This window comes from Pleurodeles waltl, chromosome 2_1, assembly GCF_031143425.1.
Source record: "Pleurodeles waltl isolate 20211129_DDA chromosome 2_1, aPleWal1.hap1.20221129, whole genome shotgun sequence".
NCBI classification, from domain to species: domain Eukaryota; kingdom Metazoa; phylum Chordata; class Amphibia; order Caudata; family Salamandridae; genus Pleurodeles; species Pleurodeles waltl.
The window spans coordinates 196,361,979-196,388,621 of record NC_090438.1 but is presented as its reverse complement, the minus strand read 5'-3'; the positions used below and the strand labels follow the sequence as shown (position 1 = coordinate 196,388,621).

At 47.8% G+C, this 26,643-nt stretch overlaps 1 protein-coding gene across 1 annotated transcript in view; it reads right to left on the bottom strand.

The window, feature by feature from the left end:
• Nucleotides 1-26,643, bottom strand: part of TBC1D8B (TBC1 domain family member 8B) — a 783,045-nt gene that overhangs the window by 317,745 nt on the left and 438,657 nt on the right. The window contains exon 10 of the mRNA XM_069212396.1: nucleotides 13,525-13,739. Coding sequence (XP_069068497.1) covers nucleotides 13,525-13,739 — 215 coding nt within the window. The remainder of the gene's footprint in view (nucleotides 1-13,524; nucleotides 13,740-26,643) is intronic.

Here is a 26,643-nt window from a genome sequence, read left to right as displayed (position 1 = left end):
GAAGGATTGTAGTGTCCCAGGTAGGTCCCAGTGTAGTGGGATGGGTGAGGGACCCCATGTCCAGTCTCAGAGGAGAGGGAATGGGGATGGGTTGAGGCCCAAGGTGCCCGAGATCCGGTCCCAGGTCCTGGAGGGTTCCCTGCGGGAACACCAGGAAGGGAGCCTAGCCTGTACCATAGGGCCATCTGTTGAGGGAGACCCCACAGTGTCAGGAGAACTTGGGGTGGCGGCTGTAGCCAGCGTCCCACCAGTTCTGGTGTCTGGCAGTACCACTCCTAGTGAGGGGGTGCAGAAGTCCAGACAGAGGGTTGAGAGGGGGTTGCGGACCCCAGTGGAGAACCTGGAGGGTCAGGGGTCAGCTCTGAGAGCAGAGCCCCCCATGAATGACCTTGGTGAGACCATTTCTGGGTTGGGGGGAATCCAGACTCTGTCAGATGGGCAGAGGTCAGGAGACCTGCGTCAGCCAGACTCTTGTGTGGCCCTTCGGGACAGTGTGTCCCTTGAGGGGGGTAAGTGTGCCCCCCTGGAAGTCCTGGTGTGCCAGGCAATGGTTCAACCGCAGGGTGGTGACTCTGGGTTGAATGATCAGGTTCAGGGGGTAAACTCTGACCTGATGGGGGGTAAGTGTGCTCCCAAGGAAGTCCTGGTGTGCCAGGCAGTGGTTCAACCGCAGGGTGGTGACCCTGGGTTGGATGACCAGGTTCAGAGGGTAAACTCTGACCTGGTAGGGGGTAGGTATGCCCCCCAGGAAGTCCTGGTTTGCCAGGCAGTGATCCAGTCTGTGGGTACAGACCCTGGATTGGGAGGCCAGGTTAAGGGTGTCCCCCCTGACCTGGAGGAAGGGGCTACTGCTAACAGTGCCCCTACCATGTTGTCTTCTGGGGGGGCCACTCCTAGTTGGGTGGTTCAGGACCCCAGAAGAGAGGGCAGGGGGAGGGAAGCCTCACCCCTGGCCCTGGTCCAACCTGAAGGTACAGACCCCAGGTTGGAGGATCAGTTGCAGGTTAACATCCCTGCACTGATGGAAGAATTGTGCAGGACTGCTTCTACAAGCACCCTGACAGTTTTTGACTCTGGGGGTGCCGCTTCTGCAGGAAGGGTACAGAGCCCCAGAGGAGAGGACCAGGGTCAGGTTAACATCCCTGACCTGGTGGAAGAGAGAGTGGTCAAAGGGTGCCAGGCACCTGGGGCTACCACCCCCCACTCTCCACAGTCACAGTGGTTAGAGAGGCCTGAGGTCGGGCTTTCATCCCTGACAGTTGTCTGGGGCCACTGTGGCTTGCTGTCCTGGTGGACAGAGTTGCCCCTGGGGGGGGGAGGACGAGAGTCACACCCCGGGGGTGGAGTGGGCAACACCACTGTGTTGGCCCTGGTGGTACTATCTGCCCATTGCAATACATCTGTGAGCAAAGTAAAGTTAGGTGTTGCACAGATGGTGTCTGTAGATGTGGAGAAGGGTTCCCCATGGGTTAGCTTAGTGGGCCCTGAGAGTATGGACAGAGGGATCCGACTGGAGTCAGGAAGGCGTAGAACTGGAACATGCCCCTGCTGTTGTGGGCCTGGGTCCCTGTTCTATCGCCCCAATCAGGGAAGTACATCAAGGTATTGATTGTTCTCCCCTGGCTTTAGGCTGGTAGGGGGTCGTGTTAGACTTTTGCTTATGCAGGGTCATCCCCAGTCTTTTTTTGCCTCCTGCCTCCTATTTTTTTCGGACCTGTTGCTGTTGGCTTTTCAACTCTGAGCACTTTTACCACTGCTAACCAGTGCTAAAGTGCATATGCTCTCCTGTTTAAATTGTATGTAAGTGGTTTATCCATGATTGGCATATTTGACTTACTAGTAAGTCCCTAGTAAGGTGCACTAGAGGTGCCAGGGCCTGTAAATCAAATGCTACTAGTGGGCCTGCAGCACTGGTTGTGCCACCCACATAAGTAGCTCTGTAATCATGTCTCAGACCTGCCACTGCAGTGTCTGTATGTGTATTTTTACACTGTAAATTCGACTTGGCAAGTGTACCCACTTGCCAGGCCTAAACCTTCCCTTTCCTTACATGTAAGGTACCCCTAAGGTAGGCCCTAGGTAGCCCCAAGGGCAGGGTGCAGTGTATGGATAAGGTAGGACATATAGTAATGTGGTTTATATGTCCTGACAGTGAAATACTGCCAATTTCGTTTTCACTGTTGCAAGGTCTGTCTCTCTCTCATAGGATAATATGGGGGCTACCTTTAAATATGATTAAAGTGTAGATTCCCCTAGAGAGTAGATGGACATGTGGAGTTTGGGACCCCTGAACTCACAATTTAAAAATACATCTTTTATTAAAGTTGATTTTGAGATTGTGTGTTTGGAAATGCCACTTTTAGAAAGTGAGCATTTTCTTGCTTAAACCATTCTGTGACTCTGCCTTGTTTGTGGATTCCCTGTCTGGGTCAGTTTGACAGTTGGGTTGTTTTTCACCTCACACCAGACAGTGACACAAAGGGAGCTGGGGTGTGATCTGCATTTCCTGATTAGCCATCTCTGCTAGGAGGGAGGGAGGGGTGGAGTGGTCACTCTCATCTGAAAGGACTGTGCCTGCCTCTGACAATGCTGTCTCCAGCCCCCTGGTGTGTGTCTGAGGCCTTGCCTGGGCAAGGCAGGATTTCACAAGAAGGTGTGAGTCCCCTTTGAAGAAAGGTGACTTCAAAGACTAAAATGGGTATAAGAAGGGCACCCAAACTTACAAACTTTAGAAACACTTCTGGAATCAAGAGGAACCTCTGCCTGGAGAAGAGCTGATCGCTGAGGAACAAGTGCTGCCCTGCCTGTGACTGTGCTTTGTGGAGCTTTCCTGCAGTGCTGCTTCTGCCAGAGTAAGAGGGCAAAGACTGGACTTTGTGTGCCTTCCATCTTGAAGAAGAAATCTCCAAGGGCTTGATGTAGAGCTTGCCTCCTGTTGTTGAAGTCTCAGGGATAGCAAAGACTTCTTCCTGCCAGCACCTGGAGTCTCTGGAGAGACCCCTACTCTGCTCTGTGGTGCCCTTCCAGTTCCTGGGACCCTGAAAGGAGAGGCTGGCAGCCTAAGGACAAAAATACACGCACCGAGTACCGTGCGGAGAAAAGATCGACGCGAATCCGATCGCGGCTGAGAAAACGACGCGACGCCGGCTCCGCAGCTGAGAAACGACGCCGCAGGAAACGCGACCGGAGAATCGACGCCCGGAGCAGGAGAAACGACGCGCAGCATCGCTGACGAAGGCTGAGAGATCGCAACCAGCGCCGCGGGACTTTCGGACCGTCACGTGGCTGGCTTTTTCGACGTGCCTCGCCGTGCCGAGCTGTTTTCGACGCACATACCCGTGCAGGGTTATTTTCGACGCACACCGCCCGTGCGGGGTTATTTTTGCCGCAAACCAGGTACATTTTCACGCTAGCAGCGCTAGTGTGGTGTTACAACTATCTAAAGACTCTTTTTATTTTAAACCTTTAAAAAATCATAACTTGACTTGTGTATGTTGGATTTTTGTCATTTTGGTCTTGTTTTGTCTAGATAAATATTTCCTATTTTTCTAAACTGGTGTTGTGTCATTTTGTAGTGTTTTCATTAAGTTACTGTGTGTGTTGGTACAAATACTTTACGCCCAGCACTCTGAGGTTAAGCCTACTGCTCTGCCAAGCTACCAAGGGGGTAAGCAGGGGTTAGCTGAGGGTGATTCTCTTTTATCCTAACTAGAGTGAGGGTCCTTGCTTGAACAGGGGGTAACCTGACTGTCAACCAAAGACCCCATTTCTAACAGGCACCAACTCTATAGCGCCCTTTGCCAACATGGTTACAACCTCCTGTTGCAACAACAGAAGATGGGCTTCTGAACAAAAGGAGGGATGGGGGGGAAAGGGAGGAGGGAACTCCTGAAAGGGGAGAGCATAACCTTTTTCTACAATTCTTAGCACCCAGGAGTCTGTTGTAATCGACTTCCATTTCTGCAGAAAAAGACTCAATCTTCCCCCTACAGGAGAAGTATGGATGATAAAGTGGGGAAAACTAGGGCTGCTTCTGCTGTTGTCCACCAGAGGAGGATGATGAAGATGACAGCTGTTGGGCTGGCCCTCTAGCTCTACCCCTACCCCGCCCTCTAAAGGCACGATAGGGCGGATTGGCAGGCTGCTGGGCGAAGGACTGCGACCTCCGAAAGGCAGAGCCACGAGTGAACCCCCGAAACCTGCGAAAAGGTCTATAAGAGGTTGTAGCAGAGGTCTGTAAGCCTAAGGACTTAGCTGTCGCCCGACAGTCCTTAAACCGTTCAAGGGCAGAGTCCGCCTTGTCCCCAAACAGCTTTTCCCCATCAAATGGTAGATCCATTAAGGTGCATTGAACATCAGAAGAAAAACCAGAGGACCTTACCAGGCATGCCTCCTAGTAGCCACAGATGTTCCTATGGCCCTGGCTATCGAATCCGAAGTGTCCAGGCCTGATTGTATAATTTGTTGAGCAGCCACCTGCGCATCCATAAAAAGGGATCCAAACGACCTCTGCATCTCCTGTGGCAGATACTTTGCCATCTCCTTAGCGGAGTCCATAAGGGCGTGGACGTATCTGCCCAGCACACAGGTAGAATTAGTAGCCTTAAGCGCCATACTGCATAATGAAAATATCTTCTTGGAAGACTGCTCCATCCTCTTGGACTCCCTATCAGTTGGAACTCCAGGGAACGTTCCAGGAGCAGACTTCGCGGAACATGACTCCTGTACTACTAAGCTTTCTGGAGTTGGATGTCGTCATAGAAAAACCGGATCTCCTGGTGCGCCCCTATGTCTCCTTGCCACTGCCCTGTTCACTGCAGGAGTTGTTACTGGCTTCTTCCATAAGTCCAATATAGGCTCAGTTAAAGCCTCATTGAAAGGCAGCAAAGGGTCAGCACTGGACGAATAGGGATGCAGTACCTCTGTGAGCAGGTTCGTTTTCACCTCCGCCAAAGACAAAGGCAAGTCCAGGAAGTCTGCTGCCTTCCTCACCACTGTATGGAAGGAAGCGGCCTCTTCTGTAAACTCCCCCGGAGACGCAATGTCCCACTCCGGGGAAGTATCAAGACCACTTGTAGTGGCTAGACCCTGGAACTCATCCGAAGGCTCAATTTCTCCTTCCTCCAGCTGTCTATATTCCTCCTCCTCCAAAAGTCTTAATGCCTTCCTACGAGATCGAAGATGTGTCTCTAGGGCCGGCGTCGATAAAGAGTCCATAGACGCCGACGACTTCGAACCTCAAAAAGGCTCAGGAAGAGATGGATGACTCCTAGTCTCACCCGGCGCTGGTACCGGCGCCGACACGGAGTCCAATGAAGACCTTCGCGGAGTCGGTTGGCAGGAAGGTGATGGAGCCGGTCTGGAAGGAGACATCATCGACGTCGGATGGCGCGGTGATGGAGTCGGCTGACGTGATGGAGGATCCACTGTCACAAGAGGTGAAGTCCCGCTAGGGGATACCCTCGGCGCCGAACTGACAGTCTCCGTAGGGCAAAAGGGCATGAATGGAGCCGCCTTGTACGGCGCCGGAGAACCCAAATCAAACGCCAATGGCCCCGTGGGACCCACTGGTGCACCAGCAGGGGCCATGGATTGAAACACGGCATACATTGCATTAAAAAATGCAGCCGGATCCGTCCCTGGAGCCGGGAAAGCCGGGTATTGTTGAGCAGAGGTCTGCTGTACATCAGGCTCCCTCGACGCTGGCGAAAATTGAGGGCTACGATGAACGACCTCAAAGACAGATGGCGCCGGCGACAACTCCGGACTCCCGGGCTGAGGCGTCACAGTAGGGCTCATCTCCCATGTCTTCTGGCGTCGAGAAGACCGAGACCTCGACCGGCTCTGCTCCGACCGGCGCAGAGAGTCATGACGGCGCCGAGAGTCATGATGACGCCGCTTCTTAAGCCTCTTAGGTGAAGCATGGGAGGAATCCTTTTTATGGCCCTTCTTCTTCGCTTTTGCTAGGAAAAGCTTCGCCTCACGCTCTTTCAGAGCTTTTGGATTCATGCTCTGGCACGAAGAGTATCCTTCCACATCATGCTCTGAACTAAGACACCAAATACAATCCGAATGGGGTTCGGTCACTAACATCCGACCCCCGCATTCTCTACACGGCTTGAAACCAGACTTTTTTGGAGGCGACATTGTAACCACCAAAAAGCGCTACAGTTAACAACGAGCCAGGAAGAAAAAACGTTGGCGTCGAAGCACGGAAAAAAGGAAAACTGACATCAGTACGCCGACGAGGACCTCTTATTGGCACGTTGACGTCAGACGGAGTCACGTGGAGCCGTGCCATTATGACGTCCTAGTCGACGTGGACAGCTAGGAAGAAGACTTTCCGTTGGATGCTGACGAAAGGACGAATTCATAAGGTGAGGAATCCACAGGTAGTTGTATCCATCAGAATCTTATCTTATTTCATACGAGTGCCCTGGCTTTTTCAATCAGTTTACCATAGGTCTTGATAAGCATGACTGTCAAAGTATTTGATTCCTTCAGTCATAAATTTGGTGAGACCGATTTCTCCTCCTCCTCCGTCAGACACATTTAGCATATAAGTCATGCCTTTTTACGAAGCAAATCGAAGCTACCTGTATTTGGTTCTTTTCTCCAAAATGGGGCATGCTGTGCTGCGCCACATAAGCAATTAATAAGATATAATTTAAAATAGTTTAATTCTGCTCTCCCCAGCTCACTGCACTACATTTCCATTCTTTCTCTAAATCTTTGTGTCAAGGACTTGATCGAAGGGGGTAAATAGGAAGAAAGACACATAGCATCTAAGCCTTGTGCATCTTTCTAATCTGATCAAGTAGGTTAGTAATGCCTCTATCTCACTCTTAAGTAGTGCTTAATTTGTAAATGATTACGTGTTGGGCCCAAAGGTTTAATCAAAAGTCCACAGCTGGCACTACAGAATGTAAGGTGTGCCAAATACCTATGACGCATACTCTTGATTCGAGCTCATACTTTGTTCATTCACCACCACACACTCCCTGCTCCTGCAGGTACTTTTTTTATCCCTGCTTTCTCCCTTTGTCACCATGTTTTTGTTTTTCTCCTCATTCTTTCAGCCTTTTTGTGTTTTTCTCTCATAGCTCTGGGTCAAAGCCTGATGAGGAAAAATAAGCTATGGTCCCCGAAAATGAGTGCTGGTGGGTTACACCTGCAACCACCGGCTTGAATCAAGCACTGTTTTTATGAGACAATTTTGAAATCATAACTTTCAAATACAGTTTTATTTATATATCTCAAGTCCACATGGTAACATTTCTATGCAGCACAAGGCTATACTATGACTGGCACTAGTTCCTTGCATTTAGAAACATCTTACATCATTATGTGTTGAGGACAGAGCATTTATAAATGGTGGCAAAAGGCCTTACAATAGAATAAATCATATAGGTGAGCAGCGTGAGAATGATCATACACCTCTATGACAGAGTTTGTCATGCCCCAGTCTTAGCAGTCTTGAGTGTACCACATGCTTTGTCATAATCTGTAAACCCACCTTCAATTTGCTCAACAAATGCAGAGCTGCTGGTGGATTCACTTAAAGTCTTTGTATTTTTTGTCATAGCAGCCATATTCAGTCTTCATTCCTAACTGAGGATCCAAAGTGACTCACCAATGTAAGCACATTACAAATCTTCCTTACTTAAATCATTCCACCCTGTAGGAGCCTGAGACACAGATCTCTAAGCAATGTGCCATCCCACTGAGCATCATAACTGCAAAACATCACCTGTCTCCTCTGCTTAACATTTACAATGATGTAGGTAAGTCCAGCTCCACCTGAGGGAAACAATGGTGCAACAAGACACCTCATTAACTGCAAACAGCAAAAGACTATAACCCAGCTGTCTCATGAAGAAACATACGTTCCCTTCAGAAGTATCGTTGATGTTCATCAACACAGTTATGCAACAGTCCAGGATCACGCTATATTTATGTTTGCTAGATTCCATATCATTGTCGCCCAGCCCACCCCAAAGAGTTCTCATAATGTCACTCTTCTTATGAATGATCCACATTCTAAAAATTTGTCTGAGGCCTATTCTGTGGCTCCTGATGCGCCACCTTATGCACTATTGCTGAAACCTCTGCGGACCATACATCAAAAGGCCGAGATATGTGCAACCTCGAATAAACTGCTTGATTCCATTACAAGTTAAGATCGTTCTTAAAGGTTGGTCCAATACACATCTGATCTACTTTGTGTACTTTCTGTATGTATCCCCGATGGCCTTTATAGGCTGACAACACTGCAGCATGAAACTGGAAACATTATTAAGAGGCTGTAGGTTCTGGACAGAGAGTTTACTCTGTTAATCAATATACGTACCAATTGGATTCTTTGGTTGCAGAACCATGAACAGCATGCCTCCTGTGTGCCCCGACTCTTTCCTTTTGGGGTAAACTATGTGAGCTCCATTAATAGCCATTCACCACTGCTACATATGCCAAAAGAATACTTTATATACAATCCATAATATGCCCTTACTTGGGAGTGCTTCGTCAGCCAACTTTAGTATACATCTTCCATTCAGGTGTTCTGTCTCCAACAAGAGAAAGCATCAGTTGTTGCATTCCTTCAACCCTTGCAAACAGATCCCTGTTGACTCCCTCAGTTGGTCCAGGCTGTCTGAAAAACCTGCCACTGCCACTTCCAGTTTGCATGTGCCTATTAACCTATTCCACCGAGATCACCCAAGTATCTTACTGGTTATTTGGCTTTAGATTTGAATTTCAAGTCGATAAAACACCAAGTAGACAGACTTTTTGTGAGTGAGGCTAGTCATTGTTACATGCGTCTTTTTGCGGCTATGGTCTGTTTTTTCATTCTTTTGAAATCTCCCTTGATTAATGCAGCTCAAAGAAGAGACTTATGCAATGATATCTCCTCTGCGACACAAAAGATTGAGTAAGCATCACTTCTTTAGGTCTCATTGTGGCCCGGACTCAGGTAGCTCCAACTCCCCACCGCCAGGCTGATCAAGTAAATGTGCTTTTGCATAGTCCTGGTAAAATCCCCCACTCTAGTAACTAGTTTTTTTTTAATCCTGTTGGAGAAAGTATATGTACCTTCTCCAATTCACAAAATATAGCAATGTGTGTAAAGCTGAGAATCAGCATCATCCACTTGAACCAATCGCCATCCGTTTTTGTTTAACTCACACACTTGGGAAACTTAAATTGTGACTCCCCAAAAGACAGTATAACTCCTCAGTATTGAGTAGAAAACACTGCTACGTGCCCAAGGTCCAACATGTGGAGGTGTGATTGTTTGGTGGGAGAACACAGTCTCATCACCACATGTTCTGCTAACTTATTTCCCTTTTGTGGTGCTTAAAATGGGTGGGCGGAGTACATTGGTCAGAGTGAAGCTTTCCATAAAGAGTCACAAAAGGCACCAAAAGAGCACATCAGGGTGGCATAGGCAGTCCAGGAGTGCAGATTTACTTCACACCTAAGGCCAAAGGTACCCAATGCATTTATGACCTCATACATAATGTGCATTTGTAAAGTACATGTTCACCCCAAGGGGTGTATCTTAGAGGTGACTGATATAGCTGTTTATTGTTACTCATTTTATCAACCTCAGAAAGATGAAAGCCTGATTGGGTCCAAACCAGAGATCATGTGGTCAAACAGATTCCTGCAGCGGATGCATTAGTCCACTGAGCCACCAGACAGAGCACTAAGCCTTTCTTGCTTCCGGCCCTCATTAGCTACCTTCTGCAGAGCTAGTCAACGCCTAACTCTCCACTTAAGAACACTGGTCCTTAGCTAGTTTATGTGATTCATCAATGTTTGTCAAGTTGCTTGCTGAATCTGATGAACAGATTTTACATTCAGATAGAAATATTACTGGGAAATGAGAGGGAGCATGGTGGCATAGTCATGAGATCCTGCTTCAAATTAAAGTACTTATCCCCATCCAATGGTGGCCTTGACCTTCAAAATAGTGGCTTTGATCCCTTTAAAAAGGCAATTAGTATTTCCACGTCTGTTTACATTTGGTCTACTGAAGACAACAAGTGCCATTGAGCAGACCCACAAAATAGAAAATAGCCTTCATTGTGACTCCAGAACACTATGGCCGTACTCAGGTACCGGTCCCAGGATGCTTGTTTCCAGTCCAGGGAAGACCTGGCCTGGCAGTTCGGGCTGGACTGTTCCCATGGGGAGCAGGGTCAAGACTGATTTGCATATGGCTGGGTCCAAACTGGAATGGCATGGGCAGCAAAAAAACGATGGATTTAGGCCCAGATCTCTGTACTGGGGGTGAATGTTTGACATTGTTCAGCATTCCGTCCATCACTTGTTCTTTTTGCAGTTGTCGTCCTAAGTGGGAAGGGTATGCCCAGACGTGGGTCCCGTGCGTCCCATGCCACTGGATTCAAGCTAGCCTGGCTGATGAGGGGTGAAACCCCGAAACCGGTCACAGGATGCTTGTTTCCAGTCCAAGGAAGACCTGGCCTGGCAGTTCGGGCTGGACTGTTCCCATGGGGAGCAGGGTCAAGACTGATTTGCATATGGCTGGGTCCAAACTGGAATGGCATGGGCAGCAAAAAAACGATGGATTTAGGCCCAGATCTCTGTACTGGGGGTGAATGTTTGACATTGTTCAGCATTACATCCATCACTTGTTCTTTTTGCATTTGTCGTCCTAAGTGGATGCCCAGACGTTCGTCCCATGCTTCCCATGCCACTTGATTCAAGCTAGCCTGGCTGATGAGGGGTGAAACCCCGAAACCGGTCCCAGGATGCTTGTTTCCAGTCCAGGGAAGACCTGGCCTGGCAGTTTGGGCTGGACTGTTCCCATGGGGAGCAGGGTCAAGACTGATTTGCATATGGCTGGGTCCAAACTGGAATGGCATGGGCAGCAAAAAAACGATGGATTTAGGCCCAGATCTCTGTACTGGGGGTGAATGTTTGACATTGTTCAGCATTCCGTCCATCACTTGTTCTTTTTGCATTTGTCGTCCTTAGTGGGAAGGGTATGCCCAGACGTGGGTCCCGTGCTTCCCATGCCACTGGATTCAAGCTAGCCTGGCTGATGAGGGGTGAAACCCCGAAACCGGTCCCAGGATGCTTGTTTCCAGTCCAGGGAAGACCTGGCCTGGCAGTTCGGGCTGGACTGTTCCCATGGAGAGCAGGGTCAAGACTGATTTGCATATGGCTGGGTCCAAACTGGAATGGCATGGGCAGCAAAAAAACGATGGATTTATGCCCAGATGTCTGTACTGGGGGTGAATGTTTGACATTGTTCAGCATTCCGTCCATCACTTGTCATCACTTGTTCTTTTTGCATTTGTCGTACTCCAGAAGTCAACAGAAATCTAAAATGTAGCAGTTCCTGGTGGATGCATCAAATCTGCAAATTCCAGTGCATATACAGCTACTATGTTTTAGTATGGTGGTAGTAAACATCCAGCTGTAGTTCTGCCAGCAGACATCCTCCCAATGGTGAGTTTACCGCATCTGCAGAGAATCAGTGCATCCCTAAATCAGGTCCTATGCTCTTCCAACTAAAATCTATTAGTAATATGATGCCGGCTACTACAGGCACTCAACCAAATACTAAAAAGTAACCTAGTTCAAACATTGGTGCTCCATTGCTGGAAATGCACTTACCCATATCCTGGATATGAGAACTGAGGGTACACAACAGAAACATTATGGTTGAAAGCTCCCATAAGATGCACATTTAGTAGGCAGGATAACTCTCTCACAGTACCTGACACCCACATACACTGGGAGACCAGCCTACAAAAGAATGAAAGTGGTCTTGAATAGTCATGTGCACAGATTAGAATTTGTAATAGGTGAGTGAGTAGTCAACAGCAGGGAGTTCCCTCTACTTTTATATCCAACTATTTAATGTCTTTGGAGCAGAACTTCTAATCATATATTGGTCAGACACCAAGCACAATGTTGTCTCTGTTGTCACTTCACCACACATGATATAGGAGGCACTCAAGTCAACATCAATTTGCAAATCACACTTTAAAAGCCAGACACTAAAATTCATACCCTGCATCCGGAATTATTCTAGCAAGGATAACTGTTTGATTTCCAGGTATGCTCAGTTAACAGCTGCAAAAAGCTTGCTCTGCCAGTAAAGGTCTTATTCACGTTGATCAGACATCCTTCTCAGTCCAATGGCCATGTTGCTTCACACAGTTCTTGCATGCGTATTGGTAACACAGACATCTAATCAAAGGTAGGAGTTCATTAAAGAACTGCTTGCAAGAACTACACTCTTTAACAAGCCCCATGCAGAAATACCATACCTTCTGACTGCAAAAGTTTCCAATCGTCCACCTAATAGTTGCCCAATAACATCAGATGCATCTTCCAAGCTCTCGGTTTATGTCACAACAACCTTTTTACATCCTCTTCTATTCGTCCTCCCTCTTCCCCAAATACTCGTCTTACAATTTGGTATGATTTAGTACTGCTAATCTTCTCATGGTTCCTAGATTTCATAAATCTTGTACTGGCGGCCGGGGCTTTTTGGTCCTCATTGCCAAATTCTAGCATGCTCTACCATACAATAGTCGCTCTATGACCTTTCAATTACCTTTGTCTAGCAACTTGAACCCCATATCTCTTTTTCAGCTAATTTGACATATTCTTGACCTTAGCAGCTCAGCATCAGGATGCCCTTTACACAGATATTTACAAATAACCAAACAATGGGTCCATTAGTTAACGTGTGTATCTTCTCAGATAGAGGATAGCTAGTTTTAGTTGTATAAAAGTTTGTAGTACATTAGGGCATATTATGCCTTTATCTTCAGACTCTGCGAGGCCAATGACAACTTCTAAATTGAAACAAGGATTTTGCTGTTTTAAAGGTCATTGCTATTTAATGCAAGTGTATTGGTCTTTTTATTTTATGTACATGTTTGCAGGCATGCACATTAAAACTTAGGGAAGGTTCCTGAGGGCAGAGGCTTTGGAGGATAGTGTACCTGTGCCCTAGGCATGTGCTTCTTGTGAACGTTTGAGCTTATGCATACTGAATTATTTTCCATCTATCGATGATTTTATTAAGAGCTGTGGAAATAAGTATTTCGGTTCATCCTAGGTTGTAATTTAATTCCAAAAAGACAACACCCTGAATATACTTCCAACTAATTTTCCATACTACGATATGTTAAACTGGAACAACCTATTCAAATGTACTGAATCTCCACTAGCCTATATGACCATATCTTCTTTACGCCACTACCTTGCACCTTTTGTCCCATAATAGGTAAGCTCTCCAATCAGTTTTCTGTTCCGATCATATATTTTTGCTTTATATTTTCTCTGCAAACTTGTAGCAAAAAGAACATTCAAAAATACTATAAAACTAGTTATTTGTGATTGAGCACAGCCAAGCAATTGTACTTAACATGGAAAAAGTAAACAATGTAATAAGCATGCAAAATTAACCTGAAATATTGTTGTGCAAAATGATAATTTCCCAATAGATAGCAAACTAAAGTGAAAGGCTTTCATTACCTGGCAGTATCCAATTTTGGGATTTCTGTATGAATAGGCTGTAAGTACTCTTCTCAGTGCAGAAATCCCAGTGTCGCTCTGAAAAGCTGGGTGCTCAGGAAGAGAGCGTCGCAAATCACGTTCAATTTCATCAGTCGCCAAAGTGCAAGTACCCAAAGATTTCTCTACGAGTTCTTGATAGTACCCAGAATTGGTAGCCATGTCATTAACGGCACCTGTCAAAGTTAATTTGGAAGTACAGTGATAAAATACATTTTCTACATTTATAGATGTGTCTAAAATACATGTCTGAAAATACTTTACACCAGGTCCTAGGCATTAATACCATAAACATGTTATGAAAAGCTTAAGGATACTGTATTCTCTACAGAACAAAAAAAAAACTTTACACCAATCCAGAAGCTAACTCTTAAGTGATAGGGGACTACAGAAAATGCAGATAGCAGGACTGGTAGGAAAATATTTATGAAAAATACTTGTGTGGTTTTGAAATATCTGAAGAAAATGGCTTTCAGAACTATACACTGCACTTATTCTACCCATGTTATGAGGTTTCTATACTTCGGTGAAATCACTGTTCACAAGAGAAACAGAACTTGATACGATAGACTGTTTTAGTATGGATTGTACAACAAAAATTACAGCTTTTTAATGTGATTAATCAGCATATCAATTCTATCTGTTACAAACATTTTAATTCTTGAATTCCTTCATTGCAAAACACACTAAGCCTAAACAATTTATTAATGGACTCATTCAATATCTTATTTCCTTATCACACTACATTTTTTTAAACACCCTATTTGGTTGAGAAGTTGACATACATGGGAACTAAATTAATATCAATTAGGAGTATAAAATCCAAGTTCGACGTACTCTGCTGAAAGAATTGTGACATACTTATGGGTGCATCTTAATGACTTTATTGTGTAATATCTCCATAAAAAATAAGGGATTGCAATCATTAAATTATGAGCATTGATGAAGAAACATGATTTTAATAATGGTTGTCTGCGGCTTATTATCACAGGAAAACCTTAGTTCAAATGCCAAGGTACATTAAATTAAATATCTTTATGTTAATCAATTATCTGTAAATCGTACCTTAGAACAGTGCAGTCATTCCAAATTACTGAACTCTTAGAACACTGTATCCTTGTTCAGTGTTGGGAACCATTTCTGATGAAAGCGCTACACTGATGTGCAGCACTGAAACATGAATCCGACATGCAGAGTTGGATAATCTGCTCCAACAGTTTTATATTTCTGCCTGCTGGCACACACTTGCATGCTTTGTGAAGAAAACATTTTTTTTTAAAAGGGCTTAGAAACTGTTGCTTACTTACCTGAACTTACCATTAATTTATTACAGTGTCGATCTCATTTACTTGCGTCCCATTGGCCAGCATGTCGTCTGCTTTCGCTTCCTGCCCCCTGCTGCTTTGCCGTACTCCTGTCCATGCGGTCACATGGAGCCTCAACCAAGTACTCCTCCTCGGTCACTGGCATTCACTACTGGCCCAGTGTCCTTCAACTGGCTACTTCACTGTGCAGGTACTTTTTTTCCTTTAAAAATGCGTGGGTAGTAAACAATTTAACACGCCATACATTTTAAATTGTCTCCGAAGGATGTCTGGTGCGATGGAGGGAATTCTTGCGGGCTCTTTATTGTTCCGTAAAACAGACTGTGCTACTGTGGAAGCAGCTTTCCTCTTGTTGCTGACAAAGGGCAACAGTCCACTCTAGTTTCTCTCCAGTGTGCGCCTCGGTCGAACAGCACTTCCTGTTTATTCAGCCCTCTGTTTACCAGCCATCAGCCCCCATTTCACAGAAGCAGCAGCCTCAGCCCCTCTCGGAAGAGGAATAAGCTGAGACACCACAATGAAATTTGGCCCTGGGCACCCAGGAAAAAAATAAGCTGTGCTCAGCTGGACATGTTTATCCCCCGTCACTGCTTCTTTTTCTGAGGCGCGTGCTGTCCTAGCTGAAAAGCTCCCTGCCGCATCGGCATGAGAAGAGCAGGACCAGGTCTGTTTACCATTTCTTTTTAGTCCTATTGGTGCGTTCATTTCAAAGCAGGACCGTGGCGTACAGTTTAAAAAAAAAAAAACGCTATAACTTGGCCAGCACTAACTGCTTTAAAGTTTAGCGGTGACCGCATCCTAGTGTTTTGTTTTAAACTTTAAGACGCTGCTGTGTGACATGTCTAAATAATCATTGACAAAACCTTATTGGCTTTGTCAATGCTTGTTTAAATTGAAACTTGGAACATAAAGTCTGTTTCTAATGAGTATCCCACTCTCACACAATATTAACTCCACACCAGATTGCATAACTTAAGTTTTCTTAAAAGTTAAGACAGCTTCCTCAAAGATGCCTTCCACTGTTAGATAGAGGACTGAATGAAGAAGCATGCAATGTTATGTGGGTGACGGTTTATCATTTTAATAATTGTTATCACCCTAGAAATGATGATGGGAGGGTGGGTGCTGTGGCTTGGCAGCCAACATGGTGGCACCATAATGTCTGTGCTTTGGCCCAAACCCAGCAATATCCTCCATAATCCTTTGCTTGCTGTCCTGTTGTTGAGCCTGGCAACAGTTTATGCCGAATGGTGGAGCCGTGGGCCTCCTGTGGTGATGCCCCCATATTTATGCCCCTGGTGGCCTCTGATCTGTCCTGATGTCAGGGACAGGATTGACGTGAGGAGCAGACGTGTTTGCCTTACTGATGGACTCGACCTGTGAGGAGTCCAGGGCCCCCGCTGACTGCTTAGAGTGGGCAAGGTGTTGTGGTTTGTGGCGTATTTTGGCACAGAGGATGATGAGCTGGGGCAAGATCTAGGAGTGGTATATTGCCAGCTGATGTGAAGCTGCTTTGATCTGGTAACACCCCGCAGCCGGGGGAGATGTGTTGCAGACATGCCTGGTGGTTCACTTGATGGTGCCCTCTTCCCTACTGTTTTCTGGGGCATTGGTCCAGGTGTTGGATGTCCTGTGGCAGTCATGGGGCAATGTGGCCAGAAACTATGTTCACTGGAGGACTTGACGTGGGGTGAGGAGGTACCTACCTCTAATAAGGAAAGGCCGGTTTGGTGACTCTTCTGTCTAGCTTCCCTTGTCTGGCTTGGTCAGCGGCACATCTTGGGGACTCATTGGACCAATAGGAATACCAAGGGCCTTACTACCTTTTGGGGTGATGGCGCTGGCTTGGGCTGGCCCCTGTGGTGTCATGGACCGGCAAGCTTGTCCTTTCTGGGCCCTACCTGCATGGTGGTGGAAACCTGAATTGGACCCATGACTTTGTGCAGCTACATGATGGCTTGTTTTGACCAAATCCCTCACAGCTCAAGAGGTAACAGACAGACAAATATTGAGGGCCACCGTCGATGGTCCCTATTGTTGCCTCGCTCTTCCTATTGCAGCTTGGTCTGCAGTTTTCCCTTGTCATGCAGGGACATACTGCGTTTACTGCCTCCTAAGCTGAAGGACAAGGTAACGCCTGCACACCACAAACCTGTAAATGACAAGTCTATCAAGACAGTGCTTGGCAGTGGGTTGGATAATAATGGTGCGGAGATAGAGGGATCCACAGGCGACTGTGGGGGAGGGGAGAAAGGGGGGAGAAGGGGATGGACGGGACGAGTCCTGTGATGACTTTTTGATGACGGGATTCAAGGAACAGTAACGGAGACATCGCTGCTGCCCAAGTACCGGGAAGCTTGGTGAAACAGCACATCCTGTTTCTGGTATAGAGACTGACCTTGTTGCAGACACAATGGTGGCCAGCAGGGATCCTCATGACACTGCATAACTGGCTTCCTTGAGACTGTCATGTTAAACAGGTCATTTGCTCATGTTTGGGTCTTTAAAGCATTGACAACCTGGCCAGACTTGGACTCCTTTCTCATGGCACTCTATGGTCCTCATTGTTTATGGATGGGTCTATGTGCCATATCTGGGGTGGGGCAAGATTGTGGAGCCTTGGACAAGTGGAGGGTGGAAGGGATATTTTTATAGTCTCTTTCTTTCATGGTGGCCCACTGCCTTGATGTTTAGCTTTCTTTTATGTACATTTGTTTTCTACCTAGTTAGATTTCCTAGGAAATGTTTTAGGGCAACACAGCTCTACCACCACATGGGGTATCTCTGCTCTCCGACAGAATCTCGCATGAGCCACACAACAGATGCTTCTACTTTTGGAGGTATGGGGCTGCTTTACTGTATGTTGTTGTTACATCATATGTTGACATTTTCTCTTCCCCCAATTTGTGTTAATCAATCACCTCACCACACGAGCTGTACAGGTCACATGCTTAAAATACACTACAGATGTTAGGTCATACAGAGTGATGTCCTTTTAAAACAACCAAGCATTATGAGATGGCTATTCTCCTCTTACAGGAGATGCATCTCCTGGGAAACAATTGTTGTCCTCTCTGCTGTGTGCCTTTCTTGCCTACTGTAGTGACTCCTGGAGGGCTGTCTGGTGATAGGTGGCAGCTTCAGGGATATCACCGACTTTGAATTAAACAGATCTTGCACCCTTCCAGGGGTACCCACTTGTCCTACCCTACTGGGACACTATATGGAGATCCATGGGATTAAGCGATTTAGGGTGCAGGTTTTACCAAGGTGATTACGGCTATACCTTTTATTCTGGCTCTTGAGGTTACAACTCTAGGCATGATTATGTTATGGTCACAAAAGAGGTACTAAACATCTGCTAGCTGTATAGACACTGGTGGTGGCCTCTCTAATCATTCCCCAGTCAAACTCACAATGAGGGGTGCAGACGATTGAGGGCTGGGTGTTTGGCGGCTCTCTCCTTGGTGGCTGACTTAACCACACTTTCAGGCATATATACTTGCGGAAGCAGGAGAGTACTATGAACTAAATACTGAATGCATCCTGTTCTGGCCCACACTTTAAGAGGCCTATGAAAAGCATATGCACTGTCACTGTATCTGCTATGTGATGGGGAGACATAAGCAGGAAACATTAGAGGTTACAGAGTTAGAGACAACACTGTTGAGCTCGGAAGGCAGCTGCCGGTCCACCTCAGATCCTTCTCTCAAGTGTAATATTATGTACTGTAAAACCACAGATCTTAGCCCACAGCAGGGCTTATCACTCGGGCAATAAATTGTCCACGTTACTACATTGCTTATGTAAACATAGAGTCTCCTAGACACATTACCTCAATTCACTTTGCTGATGGTCAGAACACAATGGGTTAGCAGGTTCTGGTAGAATTTGCCTCACATTATGTTTCTGCTATGCCAGACAGGAGATTGGTGATCTATCTGCATTGACAGATTTTGTACTAGACTTCTCACTTTCAGTTTCCTTGCCCAACCAGAGAGCCCAGCTAGATGGAACCATAACTGAAGAACTGGTGCAAGACCTCTCCCAACTTTGGGGAGGGGGATCACTGGGTCCAACAGGTTTCCTGGCTGAATTTTACTCACTTACTCGTCCTCATTTCATCCATCCCTGCGATCAGGGCAATGTTAGATGGACCTCTAGATGATAAAGCCCTGTCACACAATCTCTGAATGGCAGATATTGTAATGGTTTCTAAGCCAAGATCCCCCTAGACTTATGTGAATCCTATAGAACTAAATCTCTCATTAATGGAGAGTTAAGATGATTGCTAAAGTCCTAGAAAATCACTTGTTGGCAGTGAGCGATCGTTTATTCATAAGAACCAGTATGGTTTTAAGCAGGGGCGCACCAGTCGACATAACATCTGCAGACTATATAATGCATTGGCCTTACTTGATATACTACAAGACCCCTTAGCGCTTTTAATGGTTGGCTTCGAGAAGGCCTTTGAATCTCTGGCCTGGGACTACCTTTTTGCAATTTCTCAAAAGGCCAACTTCGGAGTCTTATTTATATGCTATGTCCTCTTTCTCTACATGGATTTGATGGGTGAAATCGCTGTATGCAGATGATCTCTTAATATTCTTAGGCGAACAGCTGGGGACTGGGCCACAGGCTCTATCAATTTAGACAAATCAACAGTTTATGTAATTAGATCAGGACTAGAGGACCTGAGTTGGGCTTCATCAATGTTGCCAGATGGCTTTAAACATCTTGGAGTATACATAACTGATGGAGGAAGGGCTTAGAAAGCAATATACTACTGCAACTTTCTAACAAGCAAGCGGATATTTATTTTGGGTCTCTCCTTCCCCCTCTTCTTATGGGCACGATTGCCTTTTTTATAAATTGTCTCCCTTCCGTATCTGCTTTATCAATTACAACACTATCCATATAAACTCCCTCCAACTTTCTTTAATTCACCAACGTTAATGCTCATTGGCTTCTTGTGGGGGTAAGATGCCATGGACTGCTATGAGAAAATGTTAGCAATATCCATATGACAGGGGCCTCAGTGCAGTGGACAAACAATCCTATTTTTTAGGCGACATACCTCCCAGTGATTGATTATTGGCTACACACTCCACACTCGGATCCTGCTTTTACCACGGAGAAGTGGGTCATTGGAGATATGTACTTCTTTCACTATGTGTAGGGGCTCACAACCCAGGGTCACTTCCTGTGGTGACAAAGTGGGTCAATGATCTATGGCCCATAATGCTCAGGAACTTGGGTTGGTATGGGCAACTCACAAAAGACACTCCTTTACAGGGCGTCTGAGGGTGAAAACAGATCAAGATCTCTACGCTGGGAGATGATGAGGTGTGCATGTTCTGCTTTCCTAGAGACTATGGCCCTCATTATGACATTGGTGGTCAGCGGACAGCCACGTAGGAGATGACGGCAGTACTATTGCCAGGCTGGCGGTGAAGACCGCCAAATTATGACCATGGCGTTGACCCCTCCCATAGACAGCCAATGTACCATCCAAATCGCCAGTGCGGTCCATCCACTGACCACGGCAGACGACATCTTCAGGCGGGCGGAAGACAACACCCCACCCACCATTTAATGACATAGCAGACTGGCAGGATTTCTGAGGCGGGACAACCGCCACCTAAAGACTGGCAGAAACAAATCATATAAAAGGAGACAGTGACCTCCAGGGACACAGAGGAGACCACGGCCGCCATGGAACCTGAACTGGAAGCCCTGTTGATGCTGTGCCACGCGATGGCAGTCCACGAGCAGCAACACCGACGGTGAGTACAGCTGCCTAGCACACAAGGGAGGGAGAAGAGAGTGAAACACCCACACGCACTACACACACCATACACACATACCACACACCAAGAACTATCTGCAGAGAAATCCTACACCAACATAACCCATGAGTAAAGAAAGCCAAGACACATACCTTTTGTCCAACCTCTGTAATTCAGTGTACCTGCACCCACAACTGAAGGGGCAACTATATACAAAGAGCCATTGGCCAGTCCAATGTAAGGCAAAAGCCACAGGGCAACATCCAAAGCCCAACTGACTCCTGACAGCCCAAGTCACTCCACTGGGCAGGGGCATCATGGGCATGCTAGGCAGACACCTTAGGGGGCAGGGGTGAGGGAGGTTTCTTCTTGGGAGGGGGGGTCCTTGGACTTGGGTTTGTAAGGGGGTGGGTCCTTGCTCCATGGCTTATGGGGCGGAGGATGTGGCTTTGGGCGGGGGGTGAAATGCTACTCTTGAGTCCCTTAGTGGCAGGTGTAGCTGCAAGGGGAGGAACAGGAGTGGGCTGGGAACTGGAGGTACTGGGCTGGGGAGAGGGATCTTCCTCTTACGGGCAGGATGAGGGGGGGAGAGGAGGTCAGAGGTCAAGGCGGGAAAGGAAAAGTTTCTTAGGTCCAATGGGGCAGGCTGTAGGAGGAGGTTTGGGAGTGGAGGTAGGGGGGAGTGGTTGTAGGAGGAGTAGGTGTGCTGGACTTGGTTGCAGGTGCACGGGCAGTGTGCATGTGTGAGGTGGATGTGCTTCTCTGCGTTGGCTGTGTGTCTGTGCTTGTGGAGTGAAGTGTGGTGCCTTTGCTTGTCTGTGTGAGTCCTGTCTGTTGTCTTGGGTGCATGCTTGTCTGATTGTGTGCATGGGATGGGTTGGGGGAGAGGGCTTTGGGACTGGGAACAGGTAGTTGGAGGGGGGGCAGAAGAACCTAGGACACTGGCTGCCGTCAAAGAGGAGGCCAGAGCCTGAAACCATCTCTATAGGGCAGCCAAGCCACTGTGAATGCCCTCCAAGTAGACATTGAATTGCTGCATCTGGAATGCCAGCCCCTGGATGGCATTCAGTATGTCTGACTGCCCTACAGAGATGGATTTCAGGAGGTCAATAGCCTCCTCAGTGAGGGCAGCAGGGCTGACTGGGGCAAAGCCTGAAGTGACTGGGGCGAAAGAGACACCCACCCTCCTGGGTGAGCGGGCACGGGCAACTGGGTGGGGGTTACTGGGAGGGCAGTGCTGGTATGCTGGTGGCGGAAGATGATGCAGCTGGGGTGGTCTCAGAGGGGTCTGCCACCACCAGGGAGCTTCCATCAGAGAAGGAATCTGAGTCAGATGATGTAGCGCCAGTCTCCCCCATGGGGCTACCCTCACCCTCCAACCCACTGGTCCCCTCAGTGGACTCTGCCTCCCGGGTCCCATAGGCTGCAGCTCCCCCACTCGCCGGTGCCCCTGCCCCTTCGCCAGATGATGCCAATGCACACAAGGACAGCATGAGGAAAAGGGAGAGGGTGGGGGAGAAAGAAAGGAAGCACAGGGTCAATCACAGTAACAACAGCCCATATGGCATACACATCACAATCACTCACTGGGACTAACACTGTGCAGTATGAACCACAATGACAAACCATTACCTGGGAACAACAGTAGAAAAGAACTCAAACCCTACCATCTTCACACCTACTGGGACTCACTAAGCCATGTCTGCCATGGTATGCCAGCTACTTACCAATGCCAAATATACATACCACCATACATTGCTAAGCAGGACTCTACAAGAATAGCTGAACCAGCCTATTGGGGCATCCACTGACTAGAACCTTGCACCCAAACCCCATGGCAGGAAACAAGATATAAATACCACACAGTCTGTACTCACCCCCTTGTGGCTGCTGTGCTGTCCTTAAGTGCCCATCCAACTCAGGATTGGCAACTGGCATAATGTGGGCCATGGGGGGAGGGGGTCATGGTCCGACGGCACCCCTACCTCGTTGGGAGGCCGTCCCCAGCTGGGCCCCACGGTTTTCCAGGCCCAGCATCTCAGGTCCTCCCACTGTTTCCTGCAGTGGGTGCTCCGCAGGCTATGGACCCCCAGGACCGCATGTCCTTGGCGATGGCACACCACAACCCTTTCTTCTGATGGGCGCTGACCTGCATAGGGAACACAGATGTATGGACACCATGAACTCAACACTCCATTCTGTTACAGAAATGGCTTACATACTGCATCGATCCCACATTATGCACAAACATGACCAGTACCCCTGCATACACAGCCAAAACACCCCTCCACCCCAAATGACACACTGCCAGCACACACATACATCTTCATGCAGCCATGTCCCATCCAACATACCCATGATGTACCCACCTGTTGGTCTGGAGGCCCATACAAGGGTAGGACCCCATCCACAAGCTTTTCCAACTCCTCTGATGTGAAGGCTGGGGCCCCTTCCCCTTCTGCACGCGCCATCGCGGGTTCCAGACACCGGACACAGCAGCACACGTAGTGGAGGTATTGATCAGTAGAGAGTCAGGAATCAAGTGAAGTGGCAAAGAGAAAATGGCAGTCACGTCCGCGGCGGTGAACACTGTCACCACCGGCGCTGATCATCATTGGTTCATAGACTCCATAGAGCTCCATGTTAGCCAATGAGGAGTTGCACAGTGGTGCAGACCACCTACCGCCATGACGCCAAACGCCGGTGAAGTAAGGTCACTTCCACCTGTCCCTGCACACAGGACAGGCGGTTGTCAATTCCTAATGGTGGTACTCATGGCAGACAATTTAATGTGTGTAATAGGTAACAATGGCACACACCAAGACAATTCCAGACCGCTACATACATACATGCTCTGTGTACTGTGATATTGTGTGTCCATACTTCCTGTAGTCACACACATCTCATTTTTGGTTTACTTAGTTACCTACCAGTGCGGAGGAGGCGGCAAGCACCCGTGTACAGACCATTAGTGGACTTTGCTACACTGGAGAAACAGCACATCATAATCACCTAATGTCTGGACAGGGCCACAATTACTGAGCTGTTTCAACAATTGGAGCCAGATGTGATTCTTGCTATCAGTAGCACTACAGCAATACTCCCTGCAGTACAGTTACTGTTATTGCTCCACTTCCTGGAAAGTGGTTCTTTCCAGGTGACAGTGGGTTTGGTTGCAGCAATGTCACAGCCAATGTTTTTGATCATGTTTGGGAAGGGTTTTGGCTGCCTTGCTGAAACACACGAGCAGCTCCCCCAGAGTGAAGATCTGCCCACTGTGAAGGCTGGATTCTACGCCATGGGACACATACCACATGTGATGAGTAATGTGTGTCCCTCACTACTTCCAGGTGACTCCGGCTACCCAAACCTGTCCTGGCTGTTGACCCCAGTGAGGAATCTGAGGACAGGGGCAGAAAATCGGTACAATGAAGCAGATGGCTGTACCAGGAGGGTTGTTCAACACACATTCGGTCTACTGAAGGCCAGGTTCCAGTGCCTCCATTTAACAGGTGAATCCCTTTACAACCCCCTAAGAAGGTCTGCCAGATAGTGGTAGGTTGCTGCATGATGCACAATTCGGCCCTCAGACGCCATGTGCCCTACCTGCAGGAGGAGGGGGGAGATAATGCTCCTGAGGCAGACAGTGAGGAGGAAAAGGATGTGGACAACAGGACACATACAATACAGCAGTACTTCAAATGACACTCAGGTAAGACTGTACTTCTGTTCATATCTCCATTACAGTTAAGTGCTATGCGCCTGCTGTTTTGCGCTAAGCACCACCTTTACTTTTCAATTGACTTTCCCTTTTTGCAGATGTTGGTGTGGTCACAACTGTGTACTGATGTGATGACTACAGACTGCTTAAACACATTTGTTGGATGGAATCACACATTAAAGGACATTTGCACAGGATAATGCAGTCCAATACATTGCAAATTGTTGTATGATAAATCACAATTACTCAAGTTGTGTTCAAGAGTCTTTATTTAAGTGATAAAAAGGATGGGATAGAGCAACAGAGTAGGGTGATGGTGGATGAAAAATTCAATGTAGTGGCCCAGTTGGTTTGTAGCACAGGTTCATTATCCATGGAGCCATAGGAGAAGGAGCTCTGGAAGTCCAAAGTGAACAAGGTGACTCAGTGGCACACAAGGGGGACATTCTGGAGGGGTTCATTTCCTGGCGGTGGTCTTGGTCTTGGCAACAGTCTCTGGTGTCTGTCTGGGTCTCAGGTAACATTTGCGGGGTGGTTCACTTTCTGCAGGGGGAGGGGTGCTGGTGGCTGTGAGTGGTGTGGCCTCCTCTCCACTAGCTGCAGCAGATGCTGTTTGCTGGACTGGCTAGTGGAAGGGGCCCTCTGGTGTGCTCTGTTCTCACGCATTGTGTTGGCCATGTCACCCAACACCCCTACAATGGAGGCCATGTTGGCATTTAGGTCCTGCAAATGCTGCATGACCTCCTGGTGGTGTGCCCCCTGCAGCCGCTGGTTCTCCTGCAAGATGGTAATCACCTGCCCCATCCTGTCCTGGGACTGTTGGATTGCCCCCAGGACATGTGTGAGTGCCTTCTGGGCAGTCGGTTCCCTGGGTCTGGCCTCCCCCTGGCGCATAGCTGACCTCCCACTGGCTCTGGCCCCCTGTGCCTCTGTCTCCTGAACGGTGTGCCCACTCCCAGTTACACCAGGACCTTCATTGTCTTGCCTGTGTGGTGTCGACTCAGGTCCCTCTAGAGGTGGGCACACTATTCAATGACGTGTCCCGGGGACAGAGGTTTGTGGACAGTGGCTGGCTGCTGTGGTGTTGGAGTCAGAAGGGGGGGGAGGGGGGCTGTGGTGTACTGGGTGTGGAAGCCGACTGACCAGTGGTCCCTGATGTGCCAGTGAGTTCATCCAGATCGGGACATCCTGAGTTGCTGTCATCACTGAGGGAATTGTCTGGCAGAGGACTAGGTTGCCGTGGCACATGCTCGCCGCTGACATTGGCTGGGGCACCTGTGAAGATGTAAGTGATTTGTTAAAGTCATTGTCTGTCACATATTCTGCATTTCGGTCTTTCCCTATGGGTTTGGTGTTGTCCTCCCACCTTTGGTTAGTGTATGGTGGGGAATTGTGGGGTTGGTAGTGCTACATGCTGCCCATGCATTGCTGTTGTGTGTGCATTCAGAGCTGGGAGGGGTGTGCTAGCAGTGGGTAAGGCATGCAGGGAACACAGTTGAGGGTGGTTATTGGGGCAGTGCACTGTATGGGATGGAGTGGGGTGTGAGGAGTCAGGGTGAGTGGGTGACTTGCCATGCAGGTATCGGTGGAGGTAGGGTAGTAATGGTGACTTATCAGCGTCCAGCCCCCTAATGACTCCAGTGAGGCCCTCAGGAGGCAGAATTGCCAAGACTTGCTCCTCCCATGCTTTCAACTGTGGGGAACGAGGTGGGGGTCCACCGCCAGTCCTCATGATGGCGACTTGGTGCCTAGATGCAATGGAACGCACCTTCCCCCAAAGGTCGTTCCACCTCTTGCGAATGTCGTCCTTTGTGCGTGGATATGTTCCCACAGAGTTCACCCTGTCTACAATCCTCTGCCATAGCTCCATCTTCCTGGCAATGGTTATCTGCTGAACAGGTGCACCAAACTGCTGTGGCTCTACCCTGAAGATTTCCTCCACCATCACCCGCAACTCCTCATCTGTGAAACAGGGATTCTTCTGAGGGGACATGACTATTGTGTGGTGGGTGTAGTGTGTGTGTTGCACAGAGTGCGAGGGGTGTTGGGGTATGGTGCTTGGTCTGTGATGCTTGAGCGGTAAATAGGTGGCTGTGGTTTGTGTGTGCAGTTATTGTATTGTCTATTGCTGGCAAAGTGTGGCTCGTTTTTCGTGGTTGAAGAGGATTGTGAGTTTAGTGGGGGGGTGTTTTACAGTGCTGTTGGTGGGTGGGTGTATATGTGTTAGGTTTAGGTTTTCCCATCT